Genomic DNA, 20,772 nt, shown 5'->3' with positions numbered 1-20,772 from the left:
CTCTCTCTCTCTCTCTGTCTGCCTGCCTCTCTGCCTACTTGTGATCTGTCAAATAAATAAATAAAATCTTAAAAAAAGAAAAAAAGTTGTTCAAGCTATCCAACTCCTTTCTCCCTGAGTCATTGCTCTAAGCCCCCCAGTTTCAAGTTTCCTCCTGCATTTCTCCAGATGGACAGACCTCTGTCGTTCCCCCAGCACAGGATCACCTGCACGCAGTGCTGCTCAGAGAAGCAAGTGCACATCTGCAAGTCAGCTTTGATGCCTCTCAGCGGAGCTCACACGCAGCTCCACATGCAACGGAAGCATCACCGCCCAACTCTTTCAAGGCAGAATTCTCTTTTCCTTCTGTCATGTAGCGTTTACTGCTGTCTCTTCTCCCTTATTCCTAATACAGTGAAGTATTTGTTACCACATAATTCAAAGCTCCTTTTCCCTATCACTTTCACAGGACTCTGTCCTCACGACTCTCTAGATCTCTTACGTCGGTGAATACACGTCACATCTGCCCCCGTGAGGCAACTGACCACATGAAACGTGGCTAATCTGAGCTGAGATGCGCTAAAGGTAGAAAATACAGAGGGATTTCCAAGATAACATGGAGGGAGGGTATAAAATATCTCCTCAAATTTTTTTATATTGAGTCACGCTAAAATAGTATTGGATAGATTGGGCTAAATAAAATGTATTATTAAAATTAATTTCACCTGTTTATTTCTACCTTTTTAAGATGGCTCTTAATGTTTTAATTACATAAACAGCTTGTTATTCAGCACTACTCTGGGCTCTTCTGTTGATTCACACTTTTAAATCTTTTCTATGAATTCAAAGTTCTCTCCTCTTTAACCACTTCTACTAAGACACCGTCCCCAATCATCCTGTCCCCACATTCTAAACCTAGAATTATTTTCAATCTACCATTCTCAATGTCTTTTCTACCCATTATTTCCATACATGGTATTTCTTTTTGCCTGTTAATAGAGCTTCTGCCCCCACAACTGAATCATAATAAAGTTATTTTCTTCATTGGCAGTTGTAGTAAGGTGGTGTCTCTCTCAACTCGAAGCAAAAAAATTTTTTTAAATAGTAATTCCCAACAAAAGAGCTTCATTCATCATTCTCCAGATTGGCCTATCCTCACTATAATTTCATTAAACAGGGCTAGTCACTGTAAAACACTAAACATATGTCAATTAATAATTTCAGACCCATGTCAGCCATTCACACTAGAACAGCAATTCCTCCTCTGTCGTTTCAAAGACAGCATTCTCTCTGCAAACTCTTCTAATGTTGAGGTTTCAATCTCATTATTCAAGCGAAAACTCTCATTTCACAATAAATACTTTAATACAATTCCCAAAATAGAGTATTCATTTTCCCACCATTTTCAGCACAGGCCATGGGTCATCACTCCCCAAAACTGAATTTATGTCTAACATTTCTGGACTTTCCTCCTCTTTTCTGAACTACTTCCTGGGGGGAAATAAATGATGACTGGGCAGGGGGACGCGAGCGGCGCGATGAGGCGGCGTCAGGAGAGTCTGTCCTGAGAATGAGAAGACGTGTGGGGGTCACAGAGAGATCGCCCAGTCACTGTCCTCTTCGAGGGCTTCTTCGGAAATGTCTCCTGCCTGCCGTGGCCCACACGCCCCGCTATAAACCCTTGATGTGTATCTCCTTCCGATATGGTGATTACCTTCACCACCACCAGCTCTCAGCATTCTTCCCCGGGAAGATCTCGCTCCCGTCATTCTAGTCTTTCCTCCAAGAACAGGTGTCTTCTGATGACTTCCCCTTAGATTATGATCTCTCCATCATTCTCGGTATACAAATTCCAGTTCACTATCACTCCCCGTGGGGAGAAACATTTTTTAAAAATTACTCCTGGTGTGGACACTTCCCTGTTTCCGACCCGGACATGGAGTTAGCTCCCTCCCAAGCCTCTCAAAACAGAATTCTTTCACACACACATTTCTGGTACAGACGTGCTGTTCCCTCTTCACCAAGCCCAGGCTAGAAATCCCTTAGACTTCTCTCTCCCAACAGATAGACGTCTCCTCGCTCATATCCGCTCTCCGGACAATCAGGGGACAGAGTGCATTTGCTGGTCCTTCCTTCCCTCCATTCTTCCTTCCTCAACGTTTCTCTTCTGTTCCTTCCCTCTGCTTACATCTCTCTCTCTCTCTCTCTCTCTCTCTCTGCCCGGTTTTACAGCCAATATTCTATTTGCTTCAGGAAACGAGCCTTCATTTGACAAATGGGTCAAAATAAACAAGAGAGGGCAGCCCGCAAGAGGAGGACAAGTCCTCCCATGGCGTCAGCATCCCCTCCCCAGGTCCCCCTTCCCTTGGCTGTCTGCCTTCCTGCTCCCGGACCAGCGTTATCTCTTCCTCAGGTGTCTGCTTGTTCCTCCAGCTCCTGTTGCCTCCAACGCCATCCCGGTCCGCTTGCTCTTTTCTGCCTTAGGACTATTATTCCGAAAATCCTACTGAGCCGTTCTTCTTGGGATCGTCCTGCCAGCTGCTTTCCCCTCCCTCCGCTCGCTCCTCCGGGCCCTTTTATCTTGTGGACATTTCCTCCCACCTTCCAGTTGCTGCTAATTTCCTTTTGATCCCCCTTAGGGGGTGCTGCTCAGACTTCAGTCACTGGATCCCCCTGGCCTAACCAGGTACAAAACAACAGCTGAATCCTCAAAGCCAAAACGCCCAAGGCTAAAGGGGAAAAGGAGGGAAGACAGGCTCTGTAGCAGCACCTGGGGTCGGGAAGAGCCGTCAGACCTGAGCCGTCAGACCTTCGGACAATTTCACGGAAGGGCCCAGGAACCTGTCACCAGGAGCTGTCTTCTCTCAACAAAGCACAAAAGGACTCTCAGATCTCCTTCTTGCCTCTGCTAGAGTCAACCCCCAGGCCTCCTGGGGTCACTTGTACCTGCTAACCTGATATAAGGAATGGTTAAGCAGATGTGGATTCATCCTGGTGCTAGATAAGTTTAAGCTTCAGGAGCCCCATGCTTGTATGCAGCCCCTTTTTCCTAAACAGAGCCTACTACATTGTGTACGCTCTGGATCTCACCACACCAGTATCTGCCCCCGGATAGGGGGAAGCTTTTCCGGCAGCGAGAGGTTGAGGATGGATGAGGAAGGTCAGGAGGACTCTGGGTAGCTTGATTCTAAACGGGGAGGGCATGCCTCTGCCTCTATTGAGAGGGCATCTTCCCATGGAGAAGCCAGGATTCCTGCATTATCTCTTGGCAGAATCTCCCCAGTCCCAGAATCTCAGCCAGATTCTCCACTCCAGGTGTCTGTGCCACGCCCAAGCCAGCCCCGCCCTTAACTTCCATCTTGACCTCCCAATCGGTCCTAGGACGGCAGGTGCTAGGCCCCCTGCTCGCTAATGTCCCCTTAGGTCCCCTACTCAGTTCTTCAAGACTGATTTCTAAATACGACAATTCAGAAATGACCTCTACTACTAAGGCAAAGACAGGTCACCAGCTGGTCACCAACTGGTCACCACAGCTTTAAGACCCTCCCTTTGCCCCTGCACTCACAGAGCCTATTTGGGGTCAGCCCAGTCTTCTCCGAAGCCAGAACTGCCATCCCCTTACTGAACTGCCAGCTGCCTGGGTGCCCCGTCACCGTAGGGTCTTGCTAGTGTGTCCAGGAATCCCACACTTGCAGCTTCTCTCTTCTCCCCAGAGGAGAAAAATGAAGGGATCCTTAAAAAGAGAAGTGGGAGCCAAGTCTTGAAGACTAGAATGCAGGGAGGAAAGGTACTGATTTGGAAGGGAGTACTGGTGAGGCTTCAGGCACTCTGGATGACCCAGCAGGGCAGCCGCTTCGGGGATCCAGAGCTGCTGCCTTTGGAACAGAACTGGAGGTGGTTCAACAGAACCCCCCATCTGGGGGTCTGGGATGCCAGGGCTCCAGGCAGGTGCTGAGATTCTGAGCAAGCTGCTGCCTGGGATTTCCAAGTGAACGAGCCTCCCGCCCGGCGCCCTGGTCGGCCCAGCACTTACCCGGCAGACTTGGGAAAGTCTCTGAGAAGTGCGGAGGTGGGGGCGGTGGGGGCTCTGCCACTTTCTCCCGGGCGGGCAGCAGCTCGTCGGCTTCCAGCCCACCCTCCGGGCGTCGGCCGCCCGGCTCGGGGTTGTTTCGGGCGGCAGTGGCGGCGGCGGCAGCGGCGAGCTCCTGGGGCCCGTAGAAGGCGTCGGGCGGCTCCGCGAAGCTGGGCAGAGCGGTGGTCAGCGCCACCATCGAGGGCACGGCCTGGCCCAGTCCCGCGCAGAAGGTGTTGGTAAGGCGGCCGGCAAAGGAGGCTAGTGGGGCGAGAGGCGGGAGGCCGGCCGGCAGCGGGGCAGGGGCCAGCGCCTGCGGCAGCACCAGCGGCCGGTAGGGCATGAACATGGGATAGCCCGTGTACAGCAAGTGGCCGGAGCGAGGCGGCGGCGGCCCGATCAGGGAGTCGATGGAGAAGGCAGTGCCCGGGCCCCCAGCACTGCCCCCGCCGCTGCCCCCGGGGGCACCCCCGCCTCCAGCTCTCTGCATCGTGCCCGGAGCTGCGGCCGCCCCGGGGCGCTCCCCTCTGGGCGCCGCCGTGCGCCCCGCGGCTCGGGCGCCCCGCGCGGACACGCAGGGCTCGCTCCCAGGCTCCCGGCCGAGGTGGCGGCGGGGCGCGGGCTCGGCGCAGTGTGGCTCCGGCGCCGCGCTCCCTCTCTCTCATAAGGAGGGAGGGGGCGGGCGAGCGGGCGGGCTGGGGGTGTCGCCCTCCGGACTCATCCATCTTCCTCAAATTACGCTTCACTTCCTCCCTCCGCCCGCCGCTGCCGCGCCCGGCTCCGCTCCCTCCGCAGAGCCCGTTCCCAGCGGCCCGGCCGGCCGGCCCGGGACCCCCGCCCGCCCCCCGCGGCCCAACCAACTATTATTAATGGAGATTGATGAGGCCGGACACGCCGCTTTGTGAAAGTTTGCGGCCGACGAGAAGGCGGCGGCAGCTGCTGGGCCGGTGCCCCTCCCTCCCCCCAACCCGCCCCCTGCTCAGCCCACCCTGCCCGGGCGTGGACGTGGCGCGGGACGCGGGGCAAGCAGGGCGCACCGGGCGGGGCGGGACCAGGGCGTCCTCCGCCGGCCCCTGGGCCAGTCCCCCGCGTGCCTCCCCGTCCCCGACGCCCCTTCCCCCGCCGCCCGGAGAGCAAGCCCCAGCCACGCGGGCGGGACAGGACCTCCGCGCCCCCTCGGGCGGCGAGGCGGGAACGGCAGGGGGCGCCGCAGCTCAGAGCTCTTGCAGGGGGGCCCCTTTCCCCTTGGGAGTTTCTTCCCGACCCCATTCCCCTCTCCTCGGGTCTCTCTTCTGATACTGGCTCTTCCCCTTCCTCCTCGGTCCCTCCTCCCAAGCGCGGACTAAGTCAGCTCCTCGCGGCAGCCTCTGTGGGCCATTTCCTGGAGGACACACACTACGCCAAGTACTCACCATCGCGCTCACCTTTCCCCCATCCCTTACGTGCGGTTCCTCCCTCCGCTCTCCCCTTTCCTCCCGCCCTCCCGTCCTATCCCTGTTCCCATCTGATTATTCCTACTTCTCTTGCCCTATCCCCGTTGTCTCACTCTATTTTTTCTCATTTCTCACCTATATCCGTATCTCTTGTCTGTCTGTCTATCTCTGTCTCCCTCCCTCTCTCTCCCTCTTCTGCTATTAATTTCCCTGATTGGCTCCCAGGCTCCAGCACCGCTGATGAGCCCTATTCATTCCTGGGCCTGACACTCTCGACCTGCCCTAGCTGATTGCTGGGGGCTGATGAGCCCCAAGGGTCAGCGCCGCTAATTATTCGCTAATTGCAGATGACTCTGCTCACCTCCCCCATTCTCTAACACAGAAACACAGCGTCTTTTACCACCCCCACCCCTGTTCCCAGCGGTATAGTTGTCAGTCTAGAGGCAAAAGTCTCCGGCACTCTTGCTTGATAGGAGGCCCAGGTCAACGGGCAAAAAAAGACTAACGACAGGCAAGTCAACAGGAGCGCGCCCCGCGTTTCAGGACCCAGAGCGCACCTAGCTAGCTACAAGGGAGGTCACCTGGCCGCTGGGAAACTGATTCAGGTGGGGCCCGCGAGAGCCAAGCTAGTTAAAAGTAAGAGCAAAGCTGGGCCAGTTCAGGAACATGCAGCCTAGTCTGGGAGAGTTACTTGTCTCAGGTGAGAAGGGAAACCTGTGCCTAAGGGTCTTGGTTTTTCTGAGCCAAGGCCGAGCGGGCAGGAGCAAACTCTGGATCTCAGAGACATTTGTCCAAATCAGGAGTGTTGTGATGGCCTAGTGACCACCACTAAAGTCAGACTGACGATTACAAAACAGCCTCTGGAAAGACACGGTCAGCGGGGTGGGGCAGAAAACGGTGGGATCCTAGAGAAGACGTGTCTTTGGTTATGCTGGACAATGCACCAGACAGGTCAAAGGAGAAATGGGTGGTTTCCATGAAGTCTTGATCTGTCCTGGGCTGTACGTTAAACTCATGAAACCTCGTAGAGACAAGTCTGCTGGGAGAACGTCTGCCACGGACAACGTAGACGGGCCTCACCTCGGGTCCGGGAACCCTGCCTCACTACTAGGGTTCTAGGATGATCTTTGTACATCCTCAAGATCTTCTTCAGAACCCCTTGTTAAATTAACCAAGCACTTCGTGGTCCCAAGAGGGAAGACCAGTCTTCAAAAGTGTACTGTACTTCAAAAATGACAGGTCAGTACTTGGTTGGACGGCTTTATGGTGTGCGATACACAATAGGAGCTTTATTGACTTGATAAATTACGGAAGGAGCTTTGGGTTACAATCCCTGAAATTAAAGCAATATGAGCAGTAACAACACCAATCAAATAAAGCATGAAGGAAGAGACTTTTTTTTTTTTTAAAGGAACTGCATTCATTTTGTTTGTTTGTTTTTGGTATAGGTGATAAAACTACATAGTACAAAATTCCAAAAGCTCAAAAGGGTATATATATTAAACATCTCCCTCCCACCAGTAGTGCCCCCCAATAAAAGGCCACTTTAATAAGACTGTCACTCTCTGGTAGGACTGAATGGATCATGCACTGTCAAGGACTCAAGGTTAAAGACCCTCTGGTCTTGAAGATGTATGTCACCCAGCTCAAGCCAAGAGCTTATTGCCCAGAACCAGACTTAGTAAAGTGAAATCCTCTGCTCAAGCTGGCAGAGGGTTCAGCCTTAAAGCCTGTGCCAACAAATCCCAGCAGGCCACCAACTCTGAAAGGAGGCAAGTGAAACCCCAGGGACTTTGTATTGCCCTGGTGTGCCGCATGTCTGTGAGACACTGTATTTTGTAACCCGTTTATGTCCTCAACCTGTCCCCTGCCATGCTAGGTCATGAGGTGTGACTTCTGCATAGTCTTTTACATTCACTAGCTAACCAGGATAAAAGCCACATACATAGAGGAAGCCGAAGCAGCCCATTCCCCTTCCCTGACCTTTTGCAGGCTGTGGAACCGAGGCCAAATGGTCAACGGAAAAAAGCACGGGCTGGAGTAACAAGACTTGGAGTTAAGTCCCTGTTCGGAGCCTCACAGAGCCAGGTAACCTTGGCCCCTCGGACTCAGCTCCATCTATGAGAACAAGTGATTAGGATCTACTCTGCCTAGCCCAGGAGCCAGGGCAAGGATCAAGCGAACATGAAGAAATGTGTTTGGACATCCCTTTCCCTCCTGTACTAAATGGACGAAGGGAAGTCCCTGGACCAGCGGCTCTCCTTCCCTTCCCCATCAGGACCAGGGGAGACGCTGTCACCATCAACTCTGAACACAGCCGGCTCCTCTCTTTCCCAGGAGAAGGCTGTGCTGCTCTTACCGAGCCCCCCTCACCCCCAGGCCCGCGGCGGGCAAGCTCTCTTCTCGCTGTCCACAACAGCCCTCTGCTTCTCGGACTGTCCACATACTCAAGGATTTCACCCGCTGGGTCAAGGCTTGTAAGAGGAGTTGAACCTACCCTCTTCTGCTTGTCCCTGTATCGGACCTCCCCATCTGGCCTCCCCTTCTTGGTTTGGAAGGCAGCCCCTAGGATACGAGGAACGAAGTATTCTAAAGTCAAAGCCGAAGTATCAAAAAAAAAAAAAAAAAAAAAAAAAAGCCGAAGTATCTGTACCTCCGCCTCACTTATTGGCGGGAGAGAGTCCACTGGCGATGGGCGTCGGGCCCTGCTCGCGGATACCCTCTGGTGGCGGCAGCGCGCAACTGCGTCGGCGTGAGCGGAGAGCGGAGTGCTGCAGCGCCCCCTGGCGTTAGTCTGGGAGACGTGCGAGGGCACAGGAGCCCGACCAGGTGAGCCCTCCTAGGGCGCGCGCCCTGGGCGCCCCTGCTGGATATCAAACTGGGAGCGAGCTGGTTGGGCGGGGGGAATTGTACCCAAGAATCTTAAAGTCTAGTATGCGTGCGTGTAGGTTCATGTATATTCTTCGCGCCCAGTTACTTGAACCCCGTGAATCTGTTGTCTAAAATGCGTGCCATTTGTGTCTGCGCACGCGTTACACGTGGGTAGGTTGGTGGTGGGGAGGTCCGCGCCTCCAGTGCAGGGCGGAGTCCTCACGGAGGCGTGAAATTGGTTTGGAGCAAACACATTACGGAAAGCAATTACCGGGGAGAGGTTCTGGGCCCGCGGGACCCGCAGCCAGGAGGCTGGGGAGGAAGCTCCCCGGCTTGCAAGAGTGTCTGTGGATGTCTAACCCCAGAAAGGACCTGCCTACCACTGTCTGATAATGGCAGAACGCGTGAAGTTGGGCAGCAGACCCTCACACTGACCACTCTGCATGGTCTTTCTTCCCTGACTGCTATCCTCCTTAAAAAGGCATCCTTCAGGGGCGCCTGGGTGGCTCAGTTGGTTAAGTGTCTGCCTTCAGCTCAGGTCATGATCTCCAGGTCCTGGGATCCAGCCCTGGATCCCTGCTTGGTGGAGAGCCTGCTTCTCCCTCTCCCTCTGCTGCTCGCTCTGCGTGTGCTTGCTCTGTCAAGTGAATAAATAAAATCTTCTTAAGAAAAAAAAAATAATAAGGCATCCTTCAAAGGATCCAGTACTCTCAGATACGGTCAGAAATCCTTCTCCCTTCTTAACACTTTGGGAGAGGCAACCGCCTCCTGGGAAGTCTTCCCAGGTCCCTGCCCCCTACATGCCCTCAGCCTCTGCTCCCACAAGTCTTGCATTCACTTCACTGCCCCTTGTAGTTGAACTAGTGATTCACACACTTGTTTTTCGGACCTGATGGGAAATTCACTGAGGGCCAGAACCGGTCTCATTCACAGCTGTAGATCTAGGAGGTGCAAAATGAGTGATGCGGCTGGGATTAAGTAAAATTCCCGTCAGAGTGCATACATAACTCTCTCAGGAAAGTCATCCCCTGGAGTCAGGATTCTCTTAGAACAGAGCTCTCAGCATCTTTCTGATGCCAACGATCCCATTTATACCGCCAGACCTGCCCTTGTCTCCGAATTCCAGATTCCTAGATCTAAATGACCCTGTGACATAGCCTCTTTCAGATGTGTAACAGGCAGCTCCGACTTCCTGTGTCCCAGACTGGCCGTCTCACTCCTCCACCGCCTGTCCCTGGCTCATCTTCTCCGCCTTCGGAATCAGCGCCACCGCCCACCCAGTTGTTCCGCCGAAACACAGTCATCCGGGATTACTCTCCTTCAGCCCCCACGGCCAGCCCATCAGCATGTCACCTCCAGTCTCCAAAGGGAGTCCCAAACTGCTTGCCCGTCTCTGGGGTCTCTGGATGTCGGCAGAAGCCCCTAACGGTCTTGGACTGTCCCTGGCCTCTCCCTAAGCCACTCGGAGAGCTTCTCAAAGCTACATCAGTTCATGGCACTCCAAGCCTCGTCCCCATTCCGCTCGCGCGCCTGGGCCTCAGGTCAAATGTCACCTCCTCCAAGAGGCGGCTTCCCTGTCCCCCGGTCTCCAGTCGCTCCAAGCACGCTGGTAATCGCCGGGTGAATCCTCGGGGGGCTCAGCACGGAGGCACCTTGCCGCCCGTTTGCTTAGGGTCCCCCGCACTAGAAGGTACTCCGGCGGGCACCGGAGAGCCAGGGCTGTGCGCGCGGCACCCGGGCCCAGGGGCACGTAAGCCCTTGCCTAACAGACGGGTGGGCCACGGGCATTCTCCCAGGCCCCCGCCCGACACAAGACGGGCTCTGCCGGAGAGGCCCCCCGCACCCACGCACCAGCCCCGCCGAAACCGCTGCCCAACCCCCTCCAACCCGCGCCCGGGCCTGCGCGCTCAGGACCCGCCCGGCGTCGCCACAGCTGAGCGGCCGGAGCTCCGTCTGGCGGTCCGGTCCTCCTGTCGCGCCCCACAGCGCGGGTCAGCCCAAGGCCCCTGCGGCCGGGTGGGAGCCCCCGGGCCCACTCACCTCCGCCCCGCTCCTCCCGGGCTTCTCCCTCCACGCCTTCCCCGGCCTCGCGCCCCGCCGGCCCCGCCCCTGCCGCCTGCGTCCTTCAGACCCCGCCCACCGCAGCCTCGGTCGGTCCAGAAGTTGGCGGGAAAGGCGTGAACACCTGCGCGTGCGCCCTCTGGGGCCCTGGGAAACCTGTCCGGCGACCCGTGACGTCACGGATCACAGTGCACTTGATTGGCTGCTCTGCGTCCCCGTCAACTCCATCTTCCTTCTGACTCCTGCGTGCGGGCCACTTGCGAGGTCTTAAAATCCTGGCGCTGCAAAGGCCCTCAGGGACTCTCCCCTTTCCTGTCTTCCAGATGTGAGCGACTTGAGCCAGAGAGGGGAAGAAATCTAAGTGCCACTACCGACTGGCCGAGCTGAGACGGGGACCCCCGGCACGTGAACCCTCAGCTCAGCTCCTGCCGCCCCAAAGCTAAATCCGAGAGAGGCAGGACCAGGTGTGCGTCGGCCACGCCCTGACCTAGACGACAGGTAGCGAGGGTTGTTTATGCCAAACCTGAATCTTCCGCTCTCCCTGAGCCACGGTGACCCTCCCTGATGGCGGACACCTGCTCCCTTTTCGCGGGCCGCCTTGTTCTTCACCTCAGCGCCCTGCCCCGAGGCCGCCTTTCCCATCCCGTCCCGCCGTCCGCACTGCCTCATCCCTGCGGCAGCTCTTCTCTACCGAAGCCTGTTTGCTCACCCCTCCTCTGGCTGGTTGTCCGGACGCGGTCTCACCTGCTGGCCCTTGTGTCACATCATGAGCCACTGGGCAAGTCTGCCTGGACTGCTCAACAGCTGGTAGATGCCAGAGGGGGACGAGGACACAGCTGGCACCACGGGGCAGATGGCGGGGCATAAGTCTGCCCAACCTGAGTCCCCTGAGTGACCAGCTCAGAGGAAGACCTGCTGGACACAGCACCAAACAACGCAGGCGAGCAGATTTTTAATGTTCACACCAGGACCGGGTAGGCGGGAGGGGTGCCTCAGGAGACCACCGACAGGAGTGCATCCCTTGCCATGAGTCCCAGCTGTCTCCGTTAGACATCACCTGGCGGCATGCTCTGTCTGCGTCTCTCCCTGGTGAGAATGGCAGCACCAACATCTGCCTGGGAAGTTGGTCGTCCTGCTGACACAGTCACCTCGGGCCTAAATCAATTCAACTCAGTCCTCGGTTGGGGGAGCTGTGAGCACCAGACCCCCCCTGGGGTATCTGCTTTCAGGTCTCCCCAAAGGCAGGGGACATCTGAAAAGAGAGGTGTAGATTCAGAGAGGTCCCATGGTCCAGGAGGCTGGCTGGTTCTGGCCAAGGCCCTGCTCTGAATTCTTCTCTTGCTTCCGACCCATCCCTCTAAATGGCTGGGGCCACCCACGGAACCCAGGACTTACCTAGTAGAGCACGTCCTCAAAATCCAGCTGCAGGTAGCGGAGCAGGCGGGATGGCAGGGGAAGGCGGGGCAGGGCGTGGGGCAGGTGGGCTGCCAGGTGAGCACGGAGCGCACAGCGGCTGAGATGCTGCAGGGATCTGGGCTGTCTTGCCAAGGCGAAAAGGGAGGAATAGAAACGGTGGTGCTTCTGGGGACAGAATGAGGGGCTCAGTGAGGTGGCCTTGGACAAATGGCACCCTTTCCTCCTAGAGCGGGGCGGGGGGATGCTGGAGTTTTGGGTGTTCACCCTGTGGGTCTTCTTCTGCTGGGACGTAAGTGGGTCTCTGGGTCGTTTCTCTGGGGCAGGGTTGGGGGAAGGAACGGAGCTTCCCTGGAGGCAGCGGGAGTCCCTTGGGGACAGGCAGGCTGTGTGTGTGTGTGTGTTCCGGGTCCTGGAATCTGACCTGCAGTGTTTCGAGAGGCACCAGGCCCATGGCCTCCTCGGGAAGCTGCATGGTACTGTAGGTGTTCATCAGGACCTCAATGGTCCTCGGAGACTCACACCAGCGCTCCAGCACCTGGAGGAGGCAGAGATAGCACTTCTGGGCTTCCCCCCCACAGCAGGTCCCCAGCCAGTCTGCGTAGAATGGCCAGATGGTGATAGAACGGCTGCTGTGGGTTGAATTCTGCCCCCCCCCCAAAATGTTGAAGTCCTAATCCCCAGTACATATAAATATAACCTCAAGACTTAGGATTTTGCAGTTGTGATCAAGTTAAAGTGAGGCCATTGGGGAGAGGATTCAGAGAGAAGGGACAAGGCCAGAAGAGGCCTGGTAGGATCGAGTTGGAGCCATTTTCATTCTTTTATTTCTTCATTTAGTAAATATTTACTGAGGGCCACTATGGGCTGAGCTCTGGGGACCCAGCAATGATGATGACAGACAGGTCCTTGTCAGCTGGGGACTTTGATTCCAGTGGGAGGAAACAGTGAAAACACATCAACCACAGATAAGCTGTTACAATGAAAACCAGGCAGGCTAGGGACTGAGTGTGTTGGGAGGGTGCTTTGTCCTGTGGTCTAGAAAAGCCTCGCTGCCCCACCCCATCTGCCCAGGGCAGGTCTGGGACTGACTCCTCCTCCATCTCCAAGCCCAGCGCATCCCAGCATCCCAAGTCCCCTCCACTCCCGGAAGCCTCCTGCGGTAGTTCAAACTTCATCTCTCTCTCCCTCTACTTCGGGATATTGCCCAGCAGCTTTCCCGCACGTTACTTAACTTAGAAGAACATGAGCTAACAGGGATTGATCGCTAGCTCCAGGTTAGGATCCCATCTCAAGGGCTTGATGTGTATGAGCTCAGTTCTCATACTAACTCTATGAAGCAGGCGCACTCTTACGTCCCTGTGTCATGCACAGGAAACTGAGGCCCCGAGAGATTAAGCAACTTGCCAAGGGTCATGAGGCTTGTGCGCCAGGTTCCAGAGCCTGCACTCGTGGTTGTCACTTACTTCCAAGGTATCACACCATAGAATAGTGTCTGGTGGTGGGCAGGGCTGTGTTCCCTCTTACTGTCACCCAGGAGGCTCCTGCAGCTTTTCAGCACCGTTCGCTAGAGACTGTGTTACATGCAAGGAACATGCATTCAAAGCGTTCCAGTGACTTGCCTATAGTCACAGGAACAAGCATCAAACCAGACCCCGGTTCCAGGTTTCCTGAGCCCCCAGTGGCTCCTGGAGAGCTGGCTGAGGCCGGCAGTGATCACAGACGACTCCTGGCGGGGAGACGGCACCTCAGCCAAGCATGGATCTGCTCCGGATTGTGGGAGACGGAGGGGGACTCCTTCCTGAACTTTTCGATCACCTGGGATGCAGCACCCAGACGAAGGGGAGGAATGCGGCACTTGGCTCTACCAGCCCCACTGATGTACTAGTCCCTAAGGCCAGGCAGATCGAGGCTGGGGGCGGGGGGCGGGCAGTGGGGTCTCGGGAAACCCTTTCACTGCTCTGCCTCCTCCTCCCACCCTCTCCCTGAAGGGGAAATCATTAGCTGTCAGAGCCACCGTCAGATTACAAGGAATTGCTCGTCTCCTAATTATCTGGTGTTAATAGGAGATTAATTAGTGTTAATTGTTGATTTTCTTGTATTTTCCCAAAGGGGAGACCAATCTGCCGAACTCTCGGGCTGTTTAATTATTTGGTCTTGCTTAGGAATCTAGACAGATGCTTCTAGGTTTATGAGCGAAGGGGAAAGGCAGGAACAGGAGAGGAGTGTCCAGAATCAGGCAGGGTTGGACAGTTCAAGACCCGAGATGGCCCAGAGGGATCTGCCCACAGCTTGCTGCCCTATAACTGTTCTGACCCAGCTCCTCAGAGAAAAGGGGTCCCCAATCCACTCCCAGCACCCTCGGCGACATTATATGGCCCCCTCCAGATATGATGCAGTATGGGACAGGGCATCTAGGAGCATAGGTCTTCAAGTTGAATCTACTTTGGGAATATTTTATGTTAATAAAATAGGAGACAGCCAGGAAATTCATGGTGAAAGGCTTTTTCTCTGGTGCCAGGACAGCGGCTGCTGGTCTGGGGGATGCCCGTCCTGCTAAGCTTTCTGAAACAAGGACAATGTCTGTCTGCACAAGGTCTGGAGGCTTTGAACCTCATGACTCAGGCTCATCGCTCTGCCCTGGGGGAGCCTCTCCCGTGCATAGAGTGTCTCACTGAGCGGATCCCACCGCCAGGCTGAGTTTCCCACGTGCTCTTCTCATCAGCTCACTCCCCTGACGAAGAAAAAACTCCCTGACACTCACATCAGTCCCGGCTCCTGGCTTTCCAGGTACGTGATTATCTGCCTTCCTGCCCTCCGTCCACCTTCATCGCACACGCACACACTGGTGCATGCACACGCACGTGCATATGCATGTATGTACACATGTGTTTATGTACGTGTGAGCACATGTGTGGACACACACACACACCCCTCCTGCTGGTCTGTGTCCTTGCCTTTGCCCCCTGTTGGGCTCTGCTGATGTGATGAATCAAAAAGTGTGAGGCTGGGTGCCTGGGTGGCTCAGTGGGTTAAAGCCTCTGCCTTCGGCTCAGGTCATGATCCCAGGGTCCTGGGATCGAGCCCCGCATTGGGCTCTCTACTCCGCAGGGAGCCTGCTTCCTCCTCTCTCTCTGCCTGCCTCTCTGCCTACTTGTGATCTCTGCCTGTCAAATAAATAAATAAAAATTAAAAAAAAAAAAAAAGTGTGAGGCTGCATCTAGAGTGAGCGGGGGCAGGTCCGAGGCTCCCAGATGGCCCCCTCACCCTCACGGCCCTCCCCTTGGCCCCAGCCCCATACCTTGGGGAGGGCCCCCGGCCAGACGCGGACGGCACCGTGGTTGAGCAGAGCTCGCACCGTGTGCTCTGGGCTCTGGGCCAGGGCTGCAGCCGGGCCCTGCAGAGCACAGTGCAGGGCCGTGTGTCCCCCATAGTCCATGGCGTTGGCGCTGACGCCGCAGGAAAGCAGCAGCTCCACGACGGCGGCGTGGCCACGGCGACAGGCCAGGTGCAGAGGCCGTTGCTTGTCCTGGTCCGCAGCATCAGCCTCGGCTCCAGCTGAGAGCAGCAGATGGCACAGCTGGAGACAGCGGGCGGTGGTGGCCTCCGCGTTGGCGGGGGACGCGCAGCGGACGTCGCAGGCAGCCAGCAGCGGGGTCCAGCCTTCGGCATTACGGGCGTTAGGGCATGCCCCCCGTCTCAGAAGCAGGTCTGCCAGCTCCACATGGCCCAGCCGGGCGGCCACATGCAAAGGGGTCTCTTCGTCCTCCTCAGACCGACCATCCACTTTGGCCCCAAACCTCAGGAGCAGTTCGGCACACCTGAGAAGGGCGAGGTGGGGGTGGGGAGGGAAATAGAGTCCTCCACTCCTACCAGTCCGCGCGGAGCAAACCCGTGGGGAGTACTGGGGTGACTCCGGCTTCTGTCCCTCCCCTCCCCTTCCACCCCGCGGTCACTAGTCATCCCAGCCATGTCCTGGGGCCAGCAAGACTTCTCTCCAAGCCCGCTTGCCCCCGGCGGGAGCGCTGCCCTAACCTCTTTGTGGGGGTGAGAGTCACACGGGCCCTCATCCCTGAGAACAGGAACCCTTCTGAGGGCTTTACATGAACTCACTTGTTTCTTCCTAGGTCCTGAGGCAGAAACTGAGCCCTGAGGGTGTGAGGACCTGGCCCACGTTTGCACAGCCAGGAAAGAGAGCGTCTGGCATTCAGACCTGCAGGGCAGTTGGAGGGCTGCGCACACCGGGGCTGGTGGAGGGAGACGTGGGGCCTGGCCATGGGTGCAGACGGAATTGGGGGCATAGGAAAAAGAACAACAAAACCAAAATTGGCCAGCCAGATTTGCTCCAAGATAGCCCTCTCAGAAGGTCATGCGTGCCTGTAAGACTGTGTACACGGAAATTCAAGGTGAAGGGAACTTAGCCTCTGGGAGCTAGTGTCCTCATCTGTAGAATAGGGATAATTGTTAATACCTAGACCGAATGAAGTTGTGAGCGGCCCAGGAGAAAATTCCTGGAAAGGCCGTGACAGCGGCCCTTGGCAGGGAGAGTGAGTGTGATGGGTCACGGGGCCCATCATGTTATCCTGCCCACTTTTCTATAGGCTTAAAGTTATCCATAATAACTTTAAAAATACTTCTGTTCACTTGGGAAAGGGCAGAATGATTCTCAACCAGGTGTGGTCTCCATATGGCTGGGCTAGAACGTGACCAGAGCCAAAAATGTGGGATTGTGTAGAGCTGTGTTGTCTGATTCGGTGATCACCAGGCACACGTGGCTCCTGAACGCTTGGATTATGACCATGCCTCATGGAGACACACCATGAGTGTAAACACACACTGATTTCGAAGACTTGGTACAAAAAAAGAGAAAGTAAAAATATCTCATTAGTTCTGTATACTGATTACATGTTGAAGTGACAATGTTTTGGATATACTGGGTTAAATAAAAGATATTATTAAAATTAATTTCACAGGGGCGCCTGGGTGGCTCAGCGGGATAAAGCCTCTGCCTTTGGCTCAGGTCATGATCTCAGGGTCCTGGGATCGAGCCCCGCGTCAGGTTCTCTGCCAGCAGGGAGCCTACTTCCCCTTCTCTCTCTGCCTGCCTGTCTGCCTACTTGTGATCTCTCCCTCTCTGTCAAATAAATAAAATCTTTTTTTAAAAATGAAATTAATTTCACTTGTTTCACAGATATTTGCACACCCATGTTCCCAGCAGGACTATTCACAACAGCCGAACTATGAGAGCAGTCTCAGTGCTCACCAGCAGGTGCATGGATAGAATGTAGCATCTTCAGACAATGGGGTCTCATTTAGCTTGAAAAAGGGAGGACATCCTGATACCTGCTGCAGCCGGGATGAACCCTGAGGACACGGTGCTGAGTGCCAGAAGCCATCGCCAAAGGACAAATGTCCTGTAAGTACACTCATATGGGGTACTTAGAATAGTCAAATTCTAGAACCCAGAAGAGTGGTGGCTATCCCGGGCTGGAGGGAGAGAGGAATGAGAAGCTGTTGTTTAGTGGGGACAGAATTCCAGGTTGGTTTTTTGTTTGTTTGTTTGTTTTTAAGATTTTGTTTATTTGAGAGTGTGAACACAACAAGCACGGGGAGGGGGAGAGAAGGGGAGAGGCAGAGGGAGAAGCAGACTCCCCATGGAGCAGGGAGCCCCAGGAGTCCCAAGACCCTGAGATCATGACCTGACTGGAAGACACTTAACCAACTGAGCCAACCAGGTGCCCCTGAATTTCAGTTTTATCAGATTAAAAATGTTCATGAGAGGGATGGTGGTGATGGTCACCTGACAATGTAAACTTGCCTAGTCCCACTGAACTGTGCCCTCAGAAATGGTCAAGGTGGTAAATTTTATGTTACGTGTATTTTACCACAATTTAATAAATTAATTTCGTCTTTTTCTGTTTTTTTTTTTTTTTTTTTTTTTAAGATTTTATATTTAAAATCATCTCTACACCCAATGTGGGGCTTGAACTCACAAGCCAGAGATCAAGAGTCCCAACTCTACTGACTGAGCCAGCCAGGTGCCCCATGTTCTTTTATTTTTATAAGGCTACTAGAAAATTTTAAGTTACATACGCAGCTCACATTGTGTTTCTATTGGGACATACTGGTATAGAGTACATCTTCGAACATAATAGATCAATGGAGTGTGCAGAAGGATGATGAGGTTAACAGGAGGTTAAGTAGCTTGTGATGGAAAGGATAGAAATTTGGCCCCGTTCAGGATCAAGATGTGAAATTCACCAGGTGTGCGGTCAGTAGAGGGAGGGCCTCTATTGCACGTACAGGTACTTCGTGGATTTGCCAAGGCTCCCTTTGCCAGGATCCCACAGTCATCAAAAAAATTGAGTGAGAGGGCGCCTGGATGGCTCAGTCGGTTAAGCATCTGCCTTCAGCTCAGGTCATGATTCCAGGGTCCTGGGATTGAGTCCCGCATTGGGCTCCTTGCTCAGCAGGGAGCCTGCCTCTTCCTCTCCCTCTCCCTCTGCCTGCCTCTCTGCCTGCTCATGCCCTCCTCTCTCTCTCTGTCAAATAAACAGATAAAATCTATTTAAAAAGATGGGTCTATCAGTTTCCTGTGAGTTTAATTAGCTGAGCTCCGTCCCTAGGCCCATTTATCTGAGGGTTAGCCACCACTAGGGAAATGCCAAGACCTGCCCACAGGGATCAATGCATGCCTTAACCGGGAGCTGCTTTCCTTTCCAGACAATCTGGAACACTGCTGGAGAGTCAGCTCCCTGAGGGCAGGCTTATGTCTCAGTTACTGTTGTACTTAGCACAGGGCCTGGAGCACAGGACAGGGTCAGAAAAATGAACACTTTATAGTATTCCCGCTGCCCACAATGAATCCAGACAACTTCCCAGCCCAGGCTCTGCATCTGGGTCCCTGCCATGGTCCTTTTACACCCCTGGGGAAGCAGAAACCATCCCAAGTACGGGCCCTTCCAAAGTTCCAGGGCCAAGGCCAATGGAAGGGTGGTTTAGGGAGCACCCTCTTCCTGACTCCCAGCCCAGCCGAGCTCAGCCAGCCCGCACGCCCCGACCTGCTCGCTCATCCTCCCTGGGGTCTTGGCTCTGACCCCCGTCCCTCCGCTGAGAGCAGGATGGGGACAGGGCTGAGAGGTTACTCACTCAAGGGTGCCGGCCCCCTGGCAGAGGTGCAGGGGAAGCTTTCCATCCTGGTCGGGGATGTTGGGGTCCGCTCCTGCCACCAGCAGCACGTGGACGCAGGCGGCGTGGCCTGCAGCACAGGCTTCGTGCAGGGCGGTGCGGCCCGCAGGGGCACTGTCAGGCCGTGCCCGCCGCCTCAGCAGCAGCCGAAGGACTTCTGTGTGGCCCCGGCTGGCAGCCACGTGCAGGGGTGTGGTCAGCTCCTCTTCGTATGTCAGAGACCAGAGTCCTAGGGAGAGAGGAATGGAGGTCTCAGACCCTGCAGGGAAGCCGACAGCCACCAGGCAACAGAGGAGGTGGGCGGAGGCTGGCAAGAGGGAGCCTAGAGCTCCACCGCCAGCCTCCCCTCTCCCACTCAGAACCCCCGGCCTCCTCCCCGCCCCCCCGCCCCGTGCCCCAAGCCCGTACTCAGAGCGCGGATGTTGTAGCGGAAATCCCTCCATCGCTCCGGGTCGCTGGTATCAAAGATGGAATCCGGGGCCAGGCCAGTGCTGGAATCTGCGAGGATGCGGGAGACCGAGCCCACGTCCCCTGCTAGCACCGCCTGCCAGAAGGCCAGGGCAGGTCCCGAGGCCGCCCGGGTGACGATGGGTCCCGGGGCAGACTCCGGGTTCTCTGCAGACCCTGTGTTGGGCTTCTCCACCAGCCTGGCACAGAGGGCGTGTCTGTCACTGGGGGGTTCTCCCCGCCCCCTGCACTCTTCTGGGGACCAGCTCATGAGGACAGAGTACGTAAGAGCATGTGGGAAGAGGAGTGGGGGAAGCTGGGGTTGGGGGTCAGAGGCAGAGGGAGGGAGGAGGGGGAAGGAAGCACGGACAGATGGACGGAGAGGGTCTCTGTGTCCCTGAGCTGAGCCTGACCCGGCCACGCGGTTCAGCAGAAGCTATTCTGGGCTCCGCATGACTTCGCTACCGAGCCAAGGCTTAGGCAAGCCTCTGGGTAGGGGAGAAGTAGCCAGGGGCTTCTCCTTTTCCTCAAGCACTTGGTAACTCGGTGTCGCGTCGGGTCAGCCCAGGCCCCTGCCCGTAGCCCTCCGCCCCTGGCAGTCCCTCACCCCTCTGGTGGCTGCTCCAGCGAGGCTCGGCGGCCCGGGACTCCAGCAGCAGGTCGGCTGTGCTGTGTGGGGGAAACAGCTCCTGCAGCCTCGCCAGGTCTCCAGTGTACAGGGCATTCTGCAAGGCCATGTCACGGCATAGCAGTGGCGACCGCCGGGTCGGTTCCCAGACTGGGCAGGACTGGGACTCCCAGATCCGGCAGGCTGGGGCCAAAGGAAGGCACCCCAGGTGGCCTCCCCAGCGGGGAGGGGAGCTCCTTTTCCCAGGCATGGCCAATCTCTGGGAGAGAGGGGCCGAAGAAGTGGGTCTCAGGGCGATGTCACCGGCCGACTGGGCAGGCAGGCACTGGGCCCGAGGCAGGCAGAGGCCTGGTGTGGGAGGAGCAGGGAGCACACACAGGCCGTGCCATAAATACCCCGGGCTGGCTGCGCTGTCTGTCCCAGGAAGGCGGCCTCAGGCCGGCGTGGGCATTAGGGAAGAGCTGGAAAACAGAGTGAGGCTCGAGCCCTCCAACACTGAGCCCACCCTGGAGCTGATGACCCGCAGGGTTGAAAAGGGATCGCCCAGGTCGTGGGAGCCAACCTGCAGTTTCACAGGTAAAGGAGCACAGAGCCCAGGTGTGGGAAGTGATCTGCCCAAGGTGTGAGCACTTGTGGCAGAGCCGGGACTAGAACGGGGGTGGTGGATCTCAGGCTGCCAT

General features: G+C 55.9%; 2 protein-coding genes across 2 annotated transcripts in view; both read right to left on the bottom strand.

The window, feature by feature from the left end:
* The window catches only part of GBX1 (gastrulation brain homeobox 1), a 21,348-nt gene extending 16,792 nt beyond the window's left edge, over positions 1–4,556 (bottom strand). The window contains exon 1 of the mRNA XM_059396101.1: positions 4,013–4,556. Within this exon, the coding sequence (XP_059252084.1) occupies positions 4,013–4,541 (529 nt within the window). The 5' untranslated portion in view covers positions 4,542–4,556. The remainder of the gene's footprint in view (positions 1–4,012) is intronic.
* Positions 4,557–11,811: 7,255 nt separating this feature from the next.
* Positions 11,812–20,342, bottom strand: ASB10 (ankyrin repeat and SOCS box containing 10). Its single transcript, XM_059395554.1, has 5 exons — positions 20,072–20,342; positions 18,979–19,246; positions 15,131–15,650; positions 12,254–12,367; positions 11,812–11,997 (listed from the first exon to the last, which is right to left on the bottom strand). The coding sequence occupies exons 1-5, from the start codon at positions 20,340–20,342 to the stop codon at positions 11,812–11,814; spliced, it is 1,359 nt and encodes a 452-aa protein (XP_059251537.1).
* Positions 20,343–20,772: the final 430 nt, after the last annotated feature.

This window comes from Mustela nigripes, chromosome 4, assembly GCF_022355385.1.
Source record: "Mustela nigripes isolate SB6536 chromosome 4, MUSNIG.SB6536, whole genome shotgun sequence".
NCBI classification, from domain to species: domain Eukaryota; kingdom Metazoa; phylum Chordata; class Mammalia; order Carnivora; family Mustelidae; genus Mustela; species Mustela nigripes.
The sequence above is the reverse complement of the archived record's forward strand: the minus strand, read 5'-3'. Positions and strand labels throughout refer to the sequence as shown.